We start from the raw sequence: 22,607 nt of genomic DNA, 5'->3' as shown, positions 1-22,607 counted from the left end.
TATTTAGGTAGTCAACAAACAAACATAAAGTACCTCACACTTAAACTTGGGAAGCAATATTAATTCTAATAATTTTCTGGAGGTTTTAATTGCTGGGGTCAAATTGACCCGAGGGTAAAATATGTTAGTAAATGTAAAGGTAACAGGAGGGTTAAACAGAGCATTTTCTCTTGTTTGTCAACCATTAACTCCACCATGATACAATCTAAAGGTGGACAGATTGACAAGTGACTTTTTTTTGCTCGGTCCCGATGCGCGCGCACGGAGCTCTGTGGCGCGCCAGACGGAGATCGATAAGTGTTAACGCAACGCGTAGAGACAGAAATGACATGCTGCTGTGGAGATACGATCAACAACAGACGTTTAGTTTAATAAAAGAACAAAGACGTGCTATAGAGAACATGTCAGGGGCGGGCCAATCTCTTTAATGTCATGCGATCTACCGACACTACGCCGCGATCGACTGGCAGGTCGCGATCGACGTGTTGAGACCCTGATCTACAGGAAGTAAAAGTCGTAACAAGGTTTCCGGAGGTGAACCTGCGGAAGGATCATTACCGATGAACAGACCGTCTGCATGAGAGCGGACAGAGTTCAGATTGAAGTGGTGGATTGGAAGCTCATTTTGCAAGTTACTTTTTTTTCGTCCCGACGACCAACACCAGACGGATTGGAAGCTCATTCTGCGCATGCGTTAAATGCGTTAAAAAAAAAAACTAGTTAAACCTGTAATTGAATTAACGCGTTATTTTTCACAGCACTAATATATATATATATACACACATACATATATATATGCGTGTGTGTTTTGATAAACAAGATATAAAGCGGAACATTAACATGAATCAATAAGTTCAGGCCGGCTGGTCGTGGTGAACATTTATTGGTTGTCTTGGTAACACTAGAGGACCCGGTCTCAATAAACAGGTCAATAACAACATCTCCGTCCTCCTCCTCCTCCTCCTCCTCTTCATCGTCGTCATGGCGCTCACATTCAGACTGCTGTGATCAACACGGCCACACAGCAGGCACACTGCTCTGGAGACGTTGGCAAACAATTCACTCACAAGGTCAAAGGTCACATGGATCTGAGTTCACATTAAGGATTATGAAAGAGGAAATGCTTTTACATTTGGTTTTATTAGACTGAATTAGAAAAAGGGACACATCGTATCAAAAGTATTGCATCAAATCTAAAAACACTGATGAACTTCCTTCTCCAACAGGTGGCGTCAGTGAGGTCACGCGGAGGAACTCATGCTACGTAAAGTCACGGAGAACCAGGTTCCCCGTGGACGCAGGTTCCCCGTATCCCAAGACAAATGTACTCAAACGTCAAAAACATCCCTTTGTCCCCTTATTCACAAAATGTAAGAGCAGCTCAGATCGTTCCCTGAGGAACCCCGGCTCTCCGTCTGCAGACCAGCAGGGGGGTTCTGTGGGGAACCCCGGGTTCCGCAGGTTCAGGTGTGAAACTATCGTTGATTCCCTTCTTTCCCCTCGTCTCAGCTTTGTGACGTCATCTTCCCACGTAAAATAAAAAACACATGAACTCTAGCTGGGTTATTTGGGAGTTTTTCCTGGTCCGATGTGAGGTTTTGGGGCAGGGATGTCTATGTGTACAGATTGTAAAGCACTCCGAGACTAATTTGTAATTTGTGAAATTGGGCTATACAAATAAACTGAATTGAATAGCTTTGAGCTAACGTTAGCTTTGAGCTAACGTTTACAGATATCTTTTGTTGATAAAATAAGACAGAACTCGTGGCCTCGACTGAATTAAATGGTGTCCGCGGGTTCCACCGCCGCCGGCTCGGGTCTGTAAACAGGTCCCATGATGCGGAGAACCCCCCGTCGGTTTCAGTGCAGAGAAGCAGCCGCTGTCGCGTAAGACCCACAGAATGACTCGGCCCGTTCCAGAGCAAACATCTGGGGAACATCTGGAGGTGCTCGTCGTGTTTGGGTTCCGTCGGTTCTAGGGATGCACCGATCTGATCGGCGCCGATCCATATCGGCCGATATTCCCATTATCGGTTTTGATCGGCGTTCTCAAAACGGCCGATCAGATGACGTAACTTCTGGGAGAAAAACTATCAGAGACGTTTCAATCGCAACGGAGACGATGCGCCCGGCGAGGGCCGCAGAGGTCAGAGGTCAGAGGGGATCCTCCCCACCGAGCGGCGTCCCCGTCCCCCGAGTTGAATCTCTGGGTCGACTCAGCCGACTCTCACATGTCTGCCCCTAGAGACGCTCACGCTAAACACATTCCATCGGGAGCGAGAGGGTTTGATCACGTTAGCGGAAAGAACCACGTGAAACAACATCCGCTATTCAAAATAAGATGTCGACAAATCATACACTAACATATACAAGTAAACAATGAACTGATTTTGTATCTTTAGAGATCGTTTCTGAGATTTAGCTTAAATTATGCTAACATTAACACATTGTTACTGCACCAAGGAAGAGTTTATAAAGATAAGTCAGACTTTTGTATGTTAAACAAAGTCCTGTCTATAGATCTCCCCAAGAGTTCCAGGAAATGAATGATGCAGATGTGTTCCATACATATCTGAAATCCCCTATAATAGCAATCAATCAATTTTTATGTATCAATTAGGACATTTTTCAAAGTAAAAGTCCTAAATGTTTAAAGAAATCAGTAATTTCTTTAATGTTTGAGGTGCTTTATATATGTATTTCCTCATAGTCCTCATAGCAATAATGCTCCACAATAAATAGAATGCTTCAACCGACACCGTGATCGGTGATCGGTATTATCGGATCGGCAGATACTGATTTCAGTGATCGGCACCAAAAAACCTGATCGGTGCATCTCTAGTCGGTTCTCATCGGTCGTTATTTAAACGTTCTGAGACCTTCGAGCTGCAGAACAGTTCTGAGAACACGTCCTCCAGCTGCCGCTCTGAGCTCTCAGCTCCGGACTCCTCTACGCCGTGGAAGCGCTGGTCTACACGCGACAGCTTCAGGTTGTGTTTTAAACAACAACAACAACACAACATGACCATCTGAGGCAATGAGGTCCGTGTGGAAAGAGGAACAATGAAACACATAAATGAGGCATGTCTCAGACGATGTTGAGCTGAAGCCAGAAAAGAGTTTTTACTTTGTGTTTTGAATCTTGGTGAACTCAATGTTGTTGTTGTTGTTGTTGTTTGTACTGAATAAAGAATAAATATGGAGATTTGTTTCTGATTTGTATCCAGTAGCCAAAATAAATAAAAAGTCTGAATTAGTATTTTGTTTGCATTCCATCTCTTAAGTCCAGAGTTAAATGCTGAGCGGTGACCCTGAGCTGAGGTCATGACCTCTGGGTCTGTCCTCTCTGGTCAGAACTCTGGGAACTAAATATTAAATCAGGAAACATAAATCCACATGTGGATTATTTATTTTAAAAATTACATTTCAACCATAACCCTAAAAAAGGAAAATCATTAAAAATAAAAATAATGTTTGTTTCATTGTAAAATAAAAAAACTTTCCTAACGTTTCACTTATTTTTTCCTTGGAGTTAAAGGCGTAGCGTCCTCTGCACAGCGGAGGAGGAGCTGCAGTTCCCCTTCGTCCTGCTCCTCCTCCGCTGTACTTCCTGTTGGATAAACATCTTCAATCCATTCTGTTTGTTTTAAAGTTCATCATGTAAACAAGTGAAATAAATCATCAGATTCATAATCATAAGTATTATTATAGTTATAATAATAATTATAATTATAATAATCATTAAGAATTGAAGACGAAACAAAGTTCTGACTTTAAAACATCTTTCTTTGTTTTGATCGTTGTTTCCATGAGACCAGGGCCCAGACCAGGGCCCAGACCAGGGCCCAGACCAAATCTTGACGGATCCTCAAGCGACTTCATTGTAGTTCTTCGGTTTGTTTCTGAGATCAATAATCAATAATCTCATTGAAATGGAGCTCTGCTCAGGTTTTAAATTCTACAATAAAATAATGATTAATATTTAAACTCTCACAGAGATTCATCAATAATCTTAATGATTGATTATTTAGAATAAAAAAAGTGCTTTTGAGGTCCTGGTCCTGATCTGGTCCTGGTCCTGATCTGGTCCTGGTCGGGTTCTGGTTCTGACGAAGCTCCGTTGATCCCGTTTCCCGGCTCAGGACCGGTTCCCGGGGTGCTGGGTCCGGATGTGGCTGTGGAGGCGGGTCGCTGAGGTGAACCTCTTCCCGCAGGCGGAGCAGCAGAGAGTGGAAGAGGCGGAGCCAGGAGGAGTCGAGGAGGAGGCGGAGCCAGGAGGAGACGAGGAGGAGGAGGCGTGAGTCTGACGGTGAACCTTCAGGAGAGACATGTGGCTAAACCGACGCCCACATTCCTCACACTCTGACCAGACACGCCTCCTCTTCCTCTGCACACACACACGCACACACACACACACAGTCAGTACACCATCGGTAATAGTAAATGTAGTTATTTAAAAATATATATTTAAACACATTTGTTAGCATATTATTATTACATTCTACATTACCTTCCTGTCTTTGTCCTCCCCGTCCTCCTCCTCCTCCTCCTGCTCCTCCTCTCTGGTTGGAGACGGACACAGACGACCGGGTCTCACTGGGGACATCGTCTCTTTGTCCTCGTCCTCCAGCAGCTGAGACGGCAGCGTCAGGAGACGATGGAGCATCGATGCAGAGGAGCGGTGGCCTGAAGACCCTGGAGACCAGTCAGACAGACCAGAGACCAGGGTCAGACGGACCAGAGACCAGGGTCAGGATGATCAGAGACCAGGGTCAGACGGACCAGAGACCAGGGTCAGACGGACCAGAGACCAGGGTCAGGATGATCAGAGACCAGGGTCAGGATGATCAGAGACCAGGGTCAGACGGACCAGAGACCAGGGTCAGGATGATCAGAGACCAGGGTCAGACGGACCAGAGACCAGGGTCAGACGGACCAGAGACCAGGGTCAGGATGATCAGAGACCAGGCAGACCAAGGTCAGACGGATCAGACAGACCAGAGACCAGGGTCTCCCTCATGAGGGTCCAACATGGATCCACAAACCAATAGAACCGCTGATCTTTTCAGTATACATGTTCCCTCCATGAATCACATGTCGATACCAACAGTTAGCGCGTAGCCTCAGCCTCGGCTCGTGATGCAGGACTGGAAAACCTGCTGGAGACAACCGACGTGCCAAAGAACCGCGAAGAGCGTTAGAGCCTCGTCGAAGAATCAACAACGATCCATCAACCGCACATAAGCAACAGAGCACAGCCACTGCCCCCCGAGCTGCTGCTCCACAGGAAACTAACCAGCCAAGACCAAAGCTAGACCAAGTGAAGCCCAAACCACCTGCACCCAAAACCAGCAGTTCCATCGGACTGGATTACATCTCCCCTGAAAAGATGAGGCATTCTGGACCTCTGGTGAGGAAATGGATCCTCCAGCTGAGGAATAAGTGCATGTTGAGAAGATCTGGAGAAAAAACTGAATTGTTGCCCTTCTTAAACCAGGAAAAGACCAGCATGCAAAGAGCTACCACCCAATCGCTCTGCTACGCCGCTTCTTCAGGCCCTGTTGCTGAACCAGGACCATACCTCTACAGGCTGTTAGAGAGGGGCATTGCCCTGTTGCTGAACCAGGACCATACCTCTACAGGCTGTTAGAGAGGGGCATTGCCCTGTTGCTCAACCAGGACCATACCTCTACAGGCTGTTAGAGAGGGGCATTGCCCTGTTGCTGAACCAGGACCATACCTCTACAGGCTGTTAGAGAGGGCATTGCCCTGTTGCTCAACCAGGACCATACCTCTACAGGCTGTTAGAGGGCATTGCCCTGTTGCTGAACCAGGACCATACCTCTACAGGCTGTTGGAGGGGCATTGCCCTGTTGCTGAACCAGGACCATACCTCTACAGGCTGTTGGAGAGGGGCATTGCCCTGTTGCTGAACCAGGACCATACCTCTACAGGCTGTTAGAGATGGGCATTGCCCTGTTGCTGAACCAGGACCATACCTCTACAGGCTGTTAGAGAGGGGCATTGCCCTGTTGCTCAACCAGGACCATACCTCTACAGGCTGTTAGAGAGGGGCATTGCCCTGTTGCTCAACCAGGACCATACCTCTACAGGCTGTTAGAGAGGGGCATTGCCCTGTTGCTGAACCAGGACCATACCTCTACAGGCTGTTGGAGGGGCATTGCCCTGTTGCTCAACCAGGACCATACCTCTACAGGCTGTTAGAGGGGCATTGCCCTGTTGCTCAACCAGGACCATACCTCTACAGGCTGTTAGAGAGGGGCATTGCCCTGTTGCTCAACCAGGACCATACCTCTACAGGCTGTTAGAGAGGGGCATTGCCCTGTTGCTGAACCAGGACCATACCTCTACAGGCTGTTAGAGAGGGGCATTGCCCTGTTGCTCAACCAGGACCATACCTCTACAGGCTGTTGGAGAGGCGCATTGCCCTGTTGCTGAACCAGGACCATACCTCTACAGGCTGTTGGAGAGGCATTGCCCTGTTGCTCAACCAGGACCATACCTGCAGGCAGGTTGCCAGCTGAGTCTCCTAATGATGAACGCCATCTTCTCCATGGACGTCACCCTCCAGCCCAACATCTAAAGTCAAGCAGCTCTGTCAGCCCCGTCCATGACCCGCCTCCTACTGCCATAGGAATACCCCTTCCCTCTGGCCCTGAAGCACCAGGAAAGACAGAAAATTGGGCCAACCACCTGTCGGTGTGGAGGAGCAGACCAGACGATGGAGCACCTCCTTGTCTGTCCTCGACTACCAACCCCCTCCACTCTGAAGACCTCCAGATTTCAATACAAACGCAAAGGACTGTGTAAAACATTTGTATTTGACCACCACGCTTCAGTGAAACCCAAAGAACAAGAGGAAGAAGAAGAAGAAGCTTTTACGTCTTTAAATATAATGTTGTGTGGGTCACCTGTGGGTCTGAGGGGGGTTCCGGGTCCGGTGGTCTTCCTCTGACCGTCTGCAGCTTCTTCATCAGGAGAAAACACCTCCATGTCCTCCAGAGGAGTCCAGCGGGGGTCCTGCTGGGGGGAGGAGGGCGAGGGCTCCAGGGTCACAGAGGGGGCGGAGAGAGGTGCCACCTGATCTGCCCCCCCCTCACCTAGACAGCGCCCACTACCTCCTCCTCTTCTGGCTCCTCCTCCTCCTCCATCCAGCTCCTTGATCTGCCAGACGTCGCTGCACCACTTCTGACCAAAGACCTTGTCCAGGATGGGAACCCAGTCCTGAGACACCGAGAGGACGGGGGGGCGCTCCCGGTCTGAGGGGAGAGGAGGCCACGACAGAGGGTCAGGAGGAGCAAAGGAAAAGAGGAAAAGAGGAAGGAAGAGGGATGGGATGTAAAGGAGGAAATGAGAGGAAAGAAGTGAGAGAAAGGCGATTAGAGAGGAGAGGAGAGGAGGGAGCAGGTGAGGAAGGAAGCCCTAAACGTGTATGTGTTGAAGTAGAACTACATTATGAGACATCACCACGTACCTCAGGACACCGTGATGTCAGTGACATCACAGTGACATCAAAATGACATCACAGTGTCATCACAGTGTCATCACGGTGTCATCACAGTGTCATCACGGTGTCATCACGGTGTCATCACCACGTACCTCAGGACACCGTGATGTCAGTGACATCAAAATGACATCACAGTGACATCACAGTGACATCACAGTGACATCACAGTGACATCAAAATGACATCACAGTGACATCACAGTGACATCACAGTGACATCAGTGACATCACAGTGACATCAAAATGACATCACAGTGACATCAGTGACATCAAAGTGACATCACAGTGACATCAGTGACATCACAGTGACATCAGTGACATCACAGTGACATCACAATGACATCAGTGACACCACAGTGTCACCACAGTGTCATCACAGTGTCATCACGTTGTCACCACGGTGTCATCACAATGTCATCAGAGTGTCACCATAGTGTCACCATCACGGTGTCATCATAGTGTCATCACGATATCACCACGGTGTCATCACAGTGTCATCACAGTGTCATCACACTTAAGGTATCCACCCACCGTCTGTCTTCTCCATCTCTTTGGACACTGTGACCTCAGACATCTCCTCCCGGGTGTCTTCAGAGCCACTTGGTGAGACTGAGTCGTTCTCGGAGCCCCGCCTCCTGCCCCCCCCGGCTCCTCCCCCTCTCTCGGAGCTCTGGTCCAGCGTCAGCCCCAGGTCCTGCTGCTCTCGCTCCATCTTGGTGATCTCCAGCAGCAGGTCGTCAAACGAGGCCTCAACGATCTTTGTCAGCTCGTGGACCGCGAAGTCCAGGACCTGCTCCATGACGGCCTTCAGCTGGTCTGCAGGGAGGAAGACCCATCAGCATCATCTTCATCACTTTCAACACATTAAACAGACCTGAACATCGCCCTATCGGCGGTGTTCTGTGGGAGCCGGCCAGCAGCCACTGATCACGTCCGCGGCGCCATCTCCTGATGGCGCCGCGGACGGCCGCCTCGGTGCGTTGGTGCGCGATGTTTTTTGTTGTTTTCGTCTTAAATACTGTTTTCTGCTGTGATTCCCGGAGCTCTTTCACCAGAGAAGAGCTCATGAACATCAGGGGAACAACTCCAGCGGATTTATTTCCAACGTTTTTAACTTCTGTGGAGTTACTGGACATTTTTGTAAAAGGTGTGCTCACCTTCGCCCACGGTGAGACGCCCCGGAGAGGGAACGTTCAGGGCGCTTGTAATGCCACGGAAACGGGATCTCGTACAGCGCTGCCGGGCATATTTCTCCAATGTCCGCTCACTGTGCAACAAACTGGACGAACTCCAGCTGCTGGTCGGGAGAGACAGAGACTTCTCCTCATCCTCTGTCCTGTGCTTTACGGAATCATGGCTAAGTGGATCGATACCAGATTCTGCGCTCCAGCTCGCTGGCTTCCAGCTGTTCCGAGCGGACCGGTCACGGAGCTCTCCGAAAAACAAAGGGTGGAGGAATCTGCTTTTACCTCAACAACGGCTGGTGCAACGACGTAACGGTGATTCTACAGCACTGTTCGCCGGACCTGGAATCTTTTATCATTCACTGCAAACCCTTCTACTCCCCACGTGAGTTCGCTTCATTCATCCTGGCCGGAGTTTACATGCCGCAGGGAACGTGAACGAGGCACAGCGGACCCTCGCTGAACAGATACGGTGTGTGGAGCGGACCTTCCCGGACTCTTTAGTTATTGTACTCGGGGATTTTAACAAAGGAAACCTCAGCCACGAACTCCCTAAATATAGGCAGTTAATTAAATACCCTACCAGAGAGAAGAGCATTCTGGACCACTGCTACACAACAATCAGCAGGGCCTATCACGCCGTCCCTCGAGCTGCACTGGAAAACTCTGACCACGTCATGGTTCATCTGATTCCCTCATACAGGCAGAGACTAAAGCTCTACAAACCTGTGGTGAGGAAGTTCAAGAAGTGGACCAGTGAGGCTCTGGAGGATCTACGGGCGTGCTTGGACTGTACTGACTGGGATGTCTTCAGGACTGCTACCAACAGCCTGGATGAGTACACAGAGGCTGTAACTTCCTACATCAGCTTCTGTGAGGACAGCTGTATTCCATCCAGCTCCAGGGTGAGTTATAACAACGACAAACCCTGGTTCACAGCGGAGCTCAGGAAGCTAAGACTGCAGAAGGACCAGGCATTCAGGAGTGGGGACAAGGACTTGTACACAGAGTCAAAATACAGGTTTAGCAAGGCGGTGAGAGATGCTAAACGACTGTACTCTGAGAAACTGCAACAGCAGCTCTCAGCAAACGACTCTGCTTCTGTCTGGAGAGGGCTCAGGCAGATCACCAACTACAAGCCCAAATCACCCCACTCCATGAACAATGTGCTTCTGGCAGACGAGCTCAATGAGTTCTACTGCCGCTTTGAAAGACAATGGAGCAGTCCTGAGACCATCCCCACAGCCCCATCAACAAGCCACAGACCATCAGCCCACCCTCCCCAGCCCATCAGGGGCTCACACCTCTGGAGCACCCTCCATCAACTCAGCGACGACCCTCGTCATCCTGGAGAGAGCGTCAACAGGCTGTTCAAAAGCAGAACCCCGCAAAGCAGCGGGCCCGGACTCCGTCTCCCCTCCACCCTGAAGCACTGTGCTGACCAGCTGTCTCCGTGTTCACCGACATCTTCAACACCTCCCTGGAGACATGCCACGTTCCAGCCTGCTTCAAGGCCTCCACCATCATCCCGCCCCAAAAACCCAAGATCACAGGACTCAATGACTACAGGCCCATCGCCTGATCTCTGTGGTCATGAAGTCCTTTGAACGCTTGGTCCTGTCACACCTCAAGACCATCACCGACCCACTCCTGGACCCCTGCAGTTCGCCTACAGAGCCAACAGGTCTGTAGACGATGCAGTCAACATGGCCCTTCACTACATCCTCCAGCATCTGGACTCCCAGGAACCTACGCCAGGATCCTGTTTGTGGACTTCAGCTCTGCTTTCAATACAATCATCCGTCCCTGCTGCAGGACAAGCTCTCCCAGCTGCACGTGCCCGACTCCACCTGCAGGTGGATCACAGACTTCCTGACCGACAGGAAGCAGCACGTGAGGCTGGGGAAACACGTCTCAGGCTCCTGGACCACCAGCACAGGTTCCCCCCAAGGCTGTGTTCTCTCCCCTCTGCTGTTCTCCCTGTACACCAACAGCTGCACCTCCAGTCACCAGTCCGTCAAGCTCCTAAAGTTCGCGGATGACACCACCCTCATTGGGCTCATCTCTGGTGGGGACGAGACCGCCTACAGGTGGGAGACTGACCACCTGGTGACCTGGTGCAGCCAGAACAACCTGGAGCTCAACGCTCTAAAGACAGTGGAGATGGTTGTGGGTTTCAGGAGGAATGCAGCCCCACCCGCCCCTCTCATCCTGTGTGACTCCCCCGTCGACGCTGTGGAGTCCTACCGCTTCCTGGGCTCCATCATCACCCAGGACCTCAAGTGGGAGCTGAACATCGGCTCCATCACCAAGAAGGCCCAGCAGAGGATGTTCTTCCTGAGGCAGCTGAGGAAATTCAACCTGCCAGGGAGAATGATGGTACAATTCTTCACGGCCATCGTTGAGTCCATCATCTGCTCCTCCATCACCGTCTGGCACCCTGCAGCCACAGCCAAAGACAAGTGCAGCTGCAGAGCATCATCCGCTCGGCCGAGAGGGTTATCGGCTGCAATCTGCCTTCCTCCAGGTCCTGTTCACTTCCAGGTCACTGAAGCGGGCCAGAAAGATTGTCGCTGACCCTCCCACCCTGGACACTCCTGTTCGAGTCCCTCCCTCGGGAGGAGGCTGCGTCCATCAGGACAAAGACCACCCGCCACACCAAAAGTTTTTCCGTCGGCAGTCGGGCTCATCAATGGAACCCGGACTGACTGACTGTCACCCCCAGGACTACCACCTCTTCTTCCACCTTCCTCTCTCCTCCTTCTTCCCGCTCCTTCCTCTTCCTCCTCCTCCTCCCTCCTCCTTCTTCTTCCCTCCTCCACACGTCACTTTAACATGCACTTTAACTTGAGGCCTCCTCCACACACATGCCACTTTATTTGCATGCACTTTAACTTAAACACACGCCACGTGTAACATACACTTTTAACTAAAACACACCACTTGAAGCACACACCCAAACACTTTCACATTATTTGTTGTCTTTCTGTCGTGTTGATTGTTGTTTGTTTGTCATGTCCAAATGTTGCACCTTCCACCAAAAAAAAATCCTCGTTTGTGTAAACATTCCTGGCAATAAAACTGTTTCTGATTCTGATACACGCTCCCTTCAGTATGAATAGACATGTATCCTTGTATGCAAATGAGTACTCATATCACTGAGCAGAGCCTGAACGCATCATGAGAACATTATCATCTACCTTCAGCCAGTACTCATGTTCACTGAGCAGAGCCTGAACGCATCACCATGTAACTGAAGTGAACCTCCGCTAGTTCTACGTTAGCGGTGTTGCTAACGTTACTAGCTTACGTTACTCTCCTCTAGTTGGTCTAAACAGATTGGTTGTTTACAAAGTCACATGACCAGAGATACATGTCATGATCACATGTGATTAAAGGTGTCTGACCATCCTCCCCCTCCTCCATAGCGGTGACCTTTGACCTCATCATCTCTGTCCAAGTTACTCCAACACTTTGGCTCACATTGAGGTGAGGAGGAACCTCAAGGCCTGATGGTTCTACTGGTCCATCACAAGAGGTCTCAGGGTGTCTACAGGAATAAACCAGTGAAATTTAAGACTTTTTAAGACCACGTCTAAATAAAATTTAAGACCTAATATACGAAGGAAATATACATTAATCTAAATTAGTTAATACAAAGTAAACACACTGATGTCTGTTCAAAATTAACAGTATGGTGTAATGCAAAAGGATAATACAAATGTCATTGCTGTTGTAAATTATATTTATTAATACAACATTTTCAGAACATTTAGGTCCCATGAACAAATGTCTATAAAATCAAGTAAATATATTTTTAAAATACGTGCAACATAGTTCCTTTTGAACAAAAAAATCTATAAAATAACATAAATAACATTTCCAGCTGCTTTTAAAATGCAAATACATTTACATAATAGAATGTATGTGTGTGTGAGTTAGTTCTCATGTCTCTATGTGAAGGTTCATACGTCTCCTCCTGAGCTTTTGTGAATATACTAGGAAAACAATCCTTTTCAAACTATATGAATACAAAAACTTCCAGTTGACATTTGGTCCATTCTCCTGGAAAAAAGAAAGAAAAGGCAGACATTAGCCAACAGTCACCACATCTCTTCATGACACCACCACTTTAATGTCAGACTGGATCAATATAAATGAAAACTATTTTTACAAATTAAGCAACGTGAGCCATCCCTTGAGCCTAGTGAACACTATGGAGACATATTGACAGGTAAACACCACTCTACTACCATTCTAAAACTAGTTTTAATTAGTCTAATTAATGTGTAGTGCGCCTATCCATAGCTGTTATTAACTTGACACATGAGTAAAGCTTAACTATATGAAACACATACTCATATACAAGAGGATAGTTAATACATATATTTATGTGAGACTTACTTTGAGATGCTGAAGTAGGTCCTGGTGTCACGGCCCATGAGCTCCACAGGATCCTGACTGGACCGGGTCACTGAACCGAGAGCGCATGAAGTCCAGCTGTCTGCTCGCGGTGGTCTGGTCCAGAGTCTCGTGGTGGTCTGGTCCAGAGTCTCGTGGTGGTCTGGTCCAGAGTCTCGTGGTGGTCTGGTCCAGAGTCTCGTGGTGGTCTGGTCCAGAGTCTCGTGGTGGTCTGGTCCAGAGTCTCGTGGTCTGGTCCAGAGTCTCGCGGTGGTCTGGTCCAGAGTCTCGTGGTGGTCTGGTCCAGAGTCTCGTGGTGGTCTGGTCCAGAGTCTCGCGGTGGTCTGGTCCAGAGTCTCGCGGTGGTCTGGTCCAGAGTCTCGCGGTGGTCTGGTCCAGAGTCTCGTGGTGGTCTGGTCCAGAGTCTCGCGGTGGTCTGGTCCAGAGTCTCTCGGTGGTCTGGTCCAGAGTCTCGTGGTGGTCTGGTCCAGAGTCTCGCGGTGGTCTGGTCCAGAGTCTCGTGGTGGTCTGGTCCAGAGTCTCGTGGTGGTCTGGTCCAGAGTCTCGTGGTGGTCTGGTCCAGAGTCTCGTGGTGGTCTGGTCCAGAGTCTCGTGGTGGTCTGGTCCAGAGTCTCGTGGTGGTCTGGTCCAGAGTCTCGTGGTGGTCTGGTCCAGAGTCTCGCGGTGGTCTGGTCCAGAGTCTCATTGCGGTCTGGTCCAGAGTCTCGCGGTGGTCTGGTCCAGAGTCTCGTGGAACAGAATGAAGAACGCACCGCAGCGTTGGTCTTCGGTGATGAGCTCTTTGTTTCACGGCGCTGGATTTCCTCCGGTGACCTCCAACGTTGGAGTTGACGTCGTTGCTGGCGGCGGAGCAGGAGCTAGCGGCGGAGCAGGAGCTAGCCCCGCGGGCTGCTGGCGGCCTTCGCTAGTCTCTGTGCTTCTTGCTCTACGTGAGATTCCACCGCTGGAAAGTCTCGCGACACACAACGCAGCTTCAGAAGCATTTCACCGACCGTGACCAGAAACACTCGTTCTCTTCAAGCCGTTGTTGAACTTGCACCCCCCCCCATGTTTTCTAAAGTAGCCGATGCTTCACGTTGTAGGGGATGGGACCGAATACGCGGGGCCCCTTTAAGAGAAGGGGCGTGGCCACGGTGACACCAGAGACGCCGCAGAGCGACCGGAGCAAAATACGGACCTGGCGGAACAGATTGCCTCATATTCGTAATGACATGACAAACAAAAAACTTAAGACCAATCCAATCTGAATTTAAGACAATTTAAGACTTTTTAAGGCCTTATTTTTAGGAAAAGCAATTTAAGACTTTTTAAGACTTTTTAATGCCCCGCGGACACCCTGGGTCTGATGGTTCTACTGGTCCATCACAAGAGGTCTGATGGTTCTACTGGTCCATCACAAGAGGTCTGATGGTTCTACTGGTCCATCACAAGAGGTCTGATGGTTCTACTGGTCCATCACAAGAGGTCTGATGGTTCTACTGGTCCATCACAAGATGATGAAGATGATATGACATGTCATTTAGCAGACGCTTTTATCCAAAGTGACTCACAATAAGTGAATCAACCTAGAGAACAAACTAAGAACAACAAGAATACAGAAAGTAACATTTCCTCAACATAGTCAAACTACTAAAGTACCACAATAAGAGCTATTTACGAGCCACTGAAGTGATAATCTGTGTTTTAATCCAGGTATAGTATAAAGATGTGTTTTTAGTCTCGGGGTGAAGCTGTAGAGACTTCCTGCTGTCCTGATGTCAGTGGGGAGCTGGTTCCACCAATCAGGAGCCAGGACAGCAAACATGACCTCTCATCATCATCTGGATGAGAGGTCATCTCTGGTTTTAAAGCAGGGTGTGTGTGTGTCTGTTTATGTGTATGTATGTATGTATATGTATGTGTGTGTATGTGTGTATATGTATGTGTGTGTGTATATGTATGTGTGTATTTGTGTGTGTGTGTGTGTCTGTTTATGTTTGCGTGTGTATGTATATGTTTGTGTGTGTATGCAGGTGTGTGTATGTTTGTGTGTGTATGTGTGTATATGTATGTGTGTATGTGTGTGTGTATGTGTCTGTATATGTTTGTGTGTGTACGTGTGTATATGTATGTGTGTGTAGGTGTAGGTGTGTGTATGTGTGTGTAGGTGTGTATATGTGTGTATATGTATGCGTGTGTGTACGTGTGTATATGTATGTGTGTGTATATGTTTGTGTGTCCTGGATGCAGCTGTGAAGGCTTCCAGCAGGATGGGGCTGACCATCAACATCACCAAAACAGAGGTCGTCTGTCAGTGGAGCACCAACACCACGCCACCCATCTTCAGCATCAATGATAAGCATCTGTCTGTAGTACCATCATTCAAATACCTCGGGAGTCTCCTCTGAGGACAATGACATCCACAATGAGGTCCAGAACAGAATCAAACAAGCACCAGCTGCCTTTGGGAGACTCAGGCGCCGGGTCTTTCAAAACAAGAACTTATATCTCCATACAAACATCTCTGTGTATCAAGCAGTTTGCATCAGCACCTCCTCTCCAGCTGTGAAGCCTGGCTCACCTACAGCCGCCATGGGAAACCCTGGAGCATCTTCACATCCGCTGTCTCCAGCGAATGATAGGAATCACTTGGCGTGACCGAGTGCCACACACCAGATCCTCAGGAGAGCAGGCTGCAGGAGCACGGAGGCCTCCATCACCACTACCAGATCCTCAGGAGAGCAGGCTGCAGGAGCATGGAGGCCTCCATCACCACGACCAGATCCTCAGGAGAGCAGGAGCATGCAGGCCACCATCACCACTACCAGATCCTCAGGAGAACAGGCTGTAGGAGCATGGAGGCCACCATCACCACTACCAGATCCTCAGGAGAGCAGGAGCATGGAGGCCTCCATCACCACTACCAGATCCTCAGGAGAACAGGCTGTAGGAGCATGGAGGCCTCCATCACCACTACCAGATCCTCAGGAGAGCAGGAGCATGGAGGCCTCCATCACCACCACCAGAACCTCAGGAGAGCAGGAGCATGGAGGCCACCATCACCACTACCAGATCCTCAGGAGAGCAGGAGCATGGAGGCCTCCATCACCACGACCAGATCCTCAGGAGAGCAGGAGCATGGAGGCCACCATCACCACTACCAGATCCTCAGGAGAGCAGGAGCATGGAGGCCACCATCACCACTACCAGATCCTCAGGAGAACAGGCTGTAGGAGCATGGAGGCCTCCATCACCACTACCAGACCATCAGGAGAGCAGGCTGTAGGAGCATGGAGGCCTCCATCACCACTACCAGATCCTCAGGAGAGCAGGAGCATGGAGGCCTCCATCACCACTACCAGATCCTCAGGAGAACAGGCTGTAGGAGCATGGAGGCCTCCATCACCACCACCAGAACCTCAGGAGAGCAGGCTGTAGGAGCATGGAGGCCTCCATCACCACCACCAGAACCTCAGGAGAGCAGGCTGTAGGAGCATGGAGGCCACCATCACCACTACCAGATCCTCAGGAGAGCAGGCTGTAGGAGCATGGAGGCCACCATCACCACTACCAGATCCTCAGGAGAACAGGCTGCAGGAGCATGGAGGCCACCATCACCACTACCAGATCCTCAGGAGAGCAGGCTGTAGGAGCATGGAGGCCACCATCACCACCACCAGATCCTCAGGAGAGCAGGAGCATGGAGGCCACCATCACCACCACCAGATCCTCAGGAGAGCAGGAGCATGGAGGCCACCATCACCACCACCAGATCCTCAGGAGAGCAGGAGCATGGAGGCCACCATCACCACTACCAGATCCTCAGGAGAGCAGGCTGTAGGAGCATGGAGGCCTCCATCACCACCACCAGAACCTCAGGAGAGCAGGAGCATGGAGGCCACCATCACCACTACCAGATCCTCAGGAGAGCAGGCTGCAGGAGCACGGAGGCCTCCATCACCACTACCAGATCCTCAGGAGAGCAGGAGCATGGAGGCCTCCATCACCACTACCAGATCCTCAGGAGAGCAGGAGCATGGAGGCCACCATCACCACTACCAGATCCTCAGGAGAGCAGGAGCATGGAGGCCACCATCACCACTACCAGATCCTCAGGAGAACAGGAGCATGGAGGCCACCATCACCACTACCAGATCCTCAGGAGAACAGGCTGCAGGAGCATGGAGGCCACCATCACATTACATTTTCATTTTACTTTAGCACACGCTTCACCTTACAAACATCAGACTAAGAACACAAGAACAACAAACAACAAGAACAAGAAACAACAAATCAAACAACCTACAAACATGCGAACTAAGTAAGTACCTAAGTAAGTGCTAAGTTTAAAATGCTTCTTTAAGTCGGAATAGTTATAAAGGTGTAAATTCCAGAAAAGGCCAGAAATCGGAGACTTTCTGCTGTCCTGATGTCAGTGGCTGTGAGTTCAGGACCTCCACCACTCCTGGGGAGCCAGCCTGAAAACAGTCGGTAGCTCGGGGATGGTGGGGAGGGCAGAGGTTTAGCTGTTTTGCTGTGCGGGGTGTGCGGGCCGTGCGGTGTGTGGCCGGTCGGTTAGGCCCCCGAGGCGGAAGCGGACGTCGTCCAGGACCAGTGCAGTTGGTTTTTTGCCGGATGCGACAGCCACCAGCCACAGTGGGAGGGATGAGGGAGGGGGGAGTGGTGTGTGGGTGAATGGGAGGCTGAAGACCACCAGTCTGCTGCATGCATGATGAGCTGCAGGGGTGGATCCTTCCAGGTAGACCAGCCAGCAGAGGAGGAGCAGTGAGGGCGTGAAATGACCAGAGCCTGGATCAGAACCTGCGCCGCCTTCTGAGTAAGAAGAGGACGTATTCTCCTGATGTTGTGCAGCATGTACCTACCACGACCAGATCCTCAGGAGAGCAGGAGCATGGAGGCCACCATCACCACTACCAGATCCTCAGGAGAGCAGGCTGTAGGAGCACGGAGGCCTCCATCACCACTACCAGATCCTCAGGAGAGCAGGAGCATGGAGGCCTCCATCACCACTACCAGATCCTCAGGAGAGCAGGAGCATGGAGGCCACCATCACCACTACCAGATCCTCAGGAGAGCAGGCTGTAAGAGCATGGAGGCCTCCATCACCACTACCAGATCCTCAGGAGAGCAGGCTGTAGGAGCATGGAGGCCACCATCACCACTACCAGATCCTCAGGAGAGCAGGAGCATGGAGGCCACCATCACCACTACCAGATCCTCAGGAGAGCAGGCTGTAGGAGCACGGAGGCCACCATCACCACTACCAGATCCTCGGGAGAACAGGAGCACGGAGGCCACCATCACCACTACCAGATCCTCAGGAGAGCAGGAGCATGGAGGCCACCATCACCACTACCAGATCCTCAGGAGAGCAGGCTGCAGGAGCATGGAGGCCACCATCACCACGACCAGATCCTCAGGAGAGCAGGAGCATGGAGGCCTCCATCACCACTACCAGATCCTCGGGAGAACAGGAGCATGGAGGCCACCATCACCACTACCAGATCCTCAGGAGAGCAGGCTGCAGGAGCATGGAGGCCACCATCACCACTACCAGATCCTCAGGAGAACAGGCTGTAGGAGCATGGAGGCCTCCATCACCACGACCAGATCCTCAGGAGAGCAGGAGCATGGAGGCCTCCATCACCACTACCAGCTACGATGGCTGGGGCACGTCATAAGGATGTTATAAGGATGTTATAAGGATTCCCCTCAATCGGCTGCCTCACTAAGTGCTGTGTGGCCAGCTCGCCCGAGGCCAGCGCTCTGCTGGAGGCAGAAGAAGCTATAAAGACCAGATAAAAACAGCACTAAAGAAATGTAAAATCAGACCAGGGGACCTGGAGGCTGCTGACCGTAACACCTGGCGTCAGATGTGCCACGACGGGACCACAGCACTGGAGGAGGACAGGAGGCAGGAAGGAAGGCATACAAGAAAAACAACCAAGGTTGCCAGGACAACCACTACGACATACGCATGTCCACCTGGGACCAGACCTGAGGGTCCAAGAGAGGACGACACAGCCACCAGAGACTCACCGCTGAGTCAGAAGTGGACGTCATCATCGGCTTCATGGACAACTACAAGCAGCAAGCAGTGTGTGTGTGTGTGTGTGTGTGTGTGTGTAGTGTGTCTGTACGTGTATGTGTGTGTGTCTGTACGTGTCTGTGTGTGTGTGTCTGTGTGTGTGTGTCTGTACGTGTATGTGTGTGTGTCTGTACGTGTATGTGTGTGTGTGTGTCTGTGTGTGTGTGTGTCTGTACGTGTATGTGTGTGTGTCTGTACATGTATGTGTGTGTCTGTGTGTGTGTGTCTGTACGTGTATGTGTGTGTGTCTGTGTGTGTGTGTGTCTGTACATGTATGTGTGTGTCTGTGTGTGTGTGTCTGTACGTGTATGTGTGTGTGTGTGTGTGTGTCTGTACGTGTATGTGTGTGTGTGTGTCTGTGTGTGTGTGTGTCTGTACGTGTATGTGTGTGTGTCTGTACGTGTATGTGTGTGTCTGTGTGTGTCTGTACGTGTATGTGTGTGTGTCTGTACGTGTCTGTGTGTGTGTGTGTCTGTGTGTGTGTGTCTGTGTGTCTGTACGTGTATGTGTGTGTGTGTCTGTGTGTGTGTGTGTGTGTACTGTATGTGTGTGTGTGTCTGTGTGTGTGTGTGTACGTGTATGTGTGTGTGTAGGTGTGTATATGTTTGTGTGTGTATGTGTGTGTAGGTGTGTATATGTATGTGTGTGTAGGTGTGTCTATGTGTGGATATGTATGCGTGTGTATGCGTGTGTTTATGTTTGTGTGTGTACGTGTGTGTATGTTTGTGTGTATATGTATGTAGGTGTGTGTATGTGTGTGTATATGTTTGTGTGTGTATGTGTGTGTATATGTATGTGTGTAGGTGTGTACAGGGTTTTTCCTGGGTCTAAATGGGTCTTCCGTGCTCCCAAAAAAAAAAATGTGCGCACAGTCTGTGTTGCCATATCACCGTAATTAGCAGACATCTATGTATTTTTTATTTGTTTTCCTCCGAAATAATGGAGGCAATGCTTGAGGAAATCATTTTGCTAAAATAGATCGGCTAATAGATTGACAATTAGAGATGCACCGATCAGGTTTTTGGTGCCGATCACCGATCACTGAAATCAGTATCTGCCGATCCGATAATACCGATCACCGATCACGGTGTCGATTGAAGCATTCTATTTATTGTGGAGCATTATTGCTATGAGGACTATGAGGAAATTCATATATAAAGCACCTCAAACATTAAAGAAATTACAGATTTCTTTAAACATTTAGGACTTTTACTTTGAAAAATGTCCTAATTGATACATTAAAATAGTTTGATTGCTATTGTAGGGGATTTCAGATATGTATGGAACACATCTGCATCATTCATTTCCTGGAACTCTTGGGGAAATCTATATACAGGACTTTGTTTAACATACAAAAGTCTGACTTATCTTTATAAACTCTTCCTTGGTGCAGTAACAATGTTTTAATGTTAGCATAATTTAAGCTAAATCTCAGAAACGATCTCTAAAGATACAAAATCAGTTCATTGTTTACTTGTATATGTTAGTGTATGATTTGTCGACATCTTATTTTGAAAAGCGGATGTTGTTTCACGTGGTTCTTTCCGCTAACGTGATCAAACCCTCTCGCTCCCGATGGAATGTGTTTAGCGTGAGCATCTCTAGGGGCAGACATGTGAGAGTCGGCTGAGTCGACCCAGAGATTCAACAGTTTTGTTTTTTTTGCGTTTTTTTCATCGCAGACTTTTTTTGCCTTAGGCGCTCGGGATTTGTCATAGGCGTTCGGGAAAACGGCTTAGGCGCGCGCCCACATTTTCTCTATGCAGGAAAAACCCTGTGTGTGTATATGTTTATTTTTTATATTTTTTTAATATACTTTATTAGAGAATGTGCACAATATAGCGACAGGGATCAGCGAACAAGTATTTTTTTATGTGTGTTGTTCTGTTTGCAGTCATACTGCATAAAGTGACAGGAAGGTAGAGCAAACAGACAACGTAAAGTGAAAAATGAGAAGAAACACAACTAATAAATAATAAATAAAAAAACAATTGAAAATAAGGAAAAATAATGAATCATAATACGCCCACCCACAAACCCACCCACACCCATGGCCTTTACATTTGTTCACAGATTTTTGTAATACATGGATTTGGTTGCAATAAATCAGACAGATGGACAGAACCTAACGCGCCTCAATCATTGGGCAACACTGACAGGTCTTGGGAATAGGAAATGAAAGGCTGCCACTTCCTCGTGAAATGGTCATTACAGCCTCTAAGTGTATATTTGATTTTTTCAAGACTCAGGAAAAACATTACATCCTTAAGCCAGGCAGACAGATGGTGGACCTGGAGACTTCCAAGCCAGCAGTATTCTGCGACGAGCCAGAAGAGTCGTAAAAGCAATGATATCATTTTCTTTGGTACTATATAGGATGGGTTTGGCAGGGAATCCGAAGATTGCCAGAAGAGGGCACGGTTGTAGCTTGATCCCTAAAACTATAGATAAGATATTAAAAACATAGCACCAGAACTGTCCAAGTTTAGGACACGCCCAAAACATGTGTGGTAAATCTGCTTGAGGATAGTCACAACGGTTCCATCCTGCATCATGGTCTGGGAACATTTGAGCTAGTCTGCTATTACTAAAGTGCATCCTATGGACCACCTTGAACTGGATAAGTCTGGCACAGGACGTCGATGTGTTCACCCTCCTCAGTACACCCACCCACCAATTCTCTGTCAAGTTTGCATTCAACTCACTTTCCCATTTGGCTTTGAAAAGGTATCTATTGTCGTTATGATCTGGTTGTAAACTTTAGAGATCAGCCCCTTCTGAGTTTTTTGAGTGTTAGTTGCCCAATAATAAAAAATGAAATTAGGAAGAGCCAGGCCACCTATGTCCCTCGGGCATTGGAGAAAGATCTTGCTCACTCTTGGTGACTTTCCTGCCCAGATAAAGTTGAGAATAATTTTGTCAATTGATTGAAAAAAGGATTTTGGCAAGAATATTGGTAAACATCTAAACAAGTACAGAAATTTGGGGAATACATTCATTTTTATAGATTGCACTTTGCCAGGTAGTCAGAGGGGCAGATTGCGCCATCTAGCAAGGTCATTTAAAGTTAGCTGTATGAAGAGAGGCAAGACTGCGGGTTATGTTCACACCAAGGTACCTGAAACCTGAACTGGCTAAACGAAAAGGTACTAAAGATTGCTGAATCTGACAAGCCAAATTGTTTATTGGGTACAATTCACTCTTTTAAATTTAATTTATATCCTGAAAAAGAACCAAATTCCATCAGAATCGATTTGATTGAAGGAGAGGATGCCACTGGGTCGTTCACATGCAACAACAGGTCGTCGGCGTACAGTGATACACGATGTTCTATTCCTCCCCGCCGTACTCCCTGCAAAAGTGGAGATGATTTCAATGCAATGGAT

At 49.0% G+C, this 22,607-nt stretch overlaps 1 protein-coding gene across 1 annotated transcript in view; it reads right to left on the bottom strand.

Annotated features, from left to right (window-relative positions):
• Positions 1 to 1,121: 1,121 nt before the first annotated feature.
• si:dkeyp-113d7.10 (uncharacterized) overlaps positions 1,122 to 22,607 on the bottom strand; it is a 36,745-nt gene continuing 15,259 nt past the window's right edge. Inside the window, exons 2-5 of the mRNA XM_056406307.1 lie at positions 8,059 to 8,343; positions 6,933 to 7,280; positions 4,511 to 4,695; positions 1,122 to 4,387 (exon numbers count right to left, since the gene is read on the bottom strand). Of these exons, the coding sequence (XP_056262282.1) occupies positions 4,139 to 4,387; positions 4,511 to 4,695; positions 6,933 to 7,280; positions 8,059 to 8,343 (1,067 nt within the window). The 3' untranslated portion in view covers positions 1,122 to 4,138. The remainder of the gene's footprint in view (positions 4,388 to 4,510; positions 4,696 to 6,932; positions 7,281 to 8,058; positions 8,344 to 22,607) is intronic.

This window comes from Pseudoliparis swirei, chromosome 23 (assembly GCF_029220125.1).
Source record: "Pseudoliparis swirei isolate HS2019 ecotype Mariana Trench chromosome 23, NWPU_hadal_v1, whole genome shotgun sequence".
Taxonomy (NCBI): Eukaryota; Metazoa; Chordata; class Actinopteri; order Perciformes; family Liparidae; genus Pseudoliparis; species Pseudoliparis swirei.
Note: the sequence above shows the minus strand (reverse complement) of the source record. Positions and strands in the feature narration are given on the sequence as shown.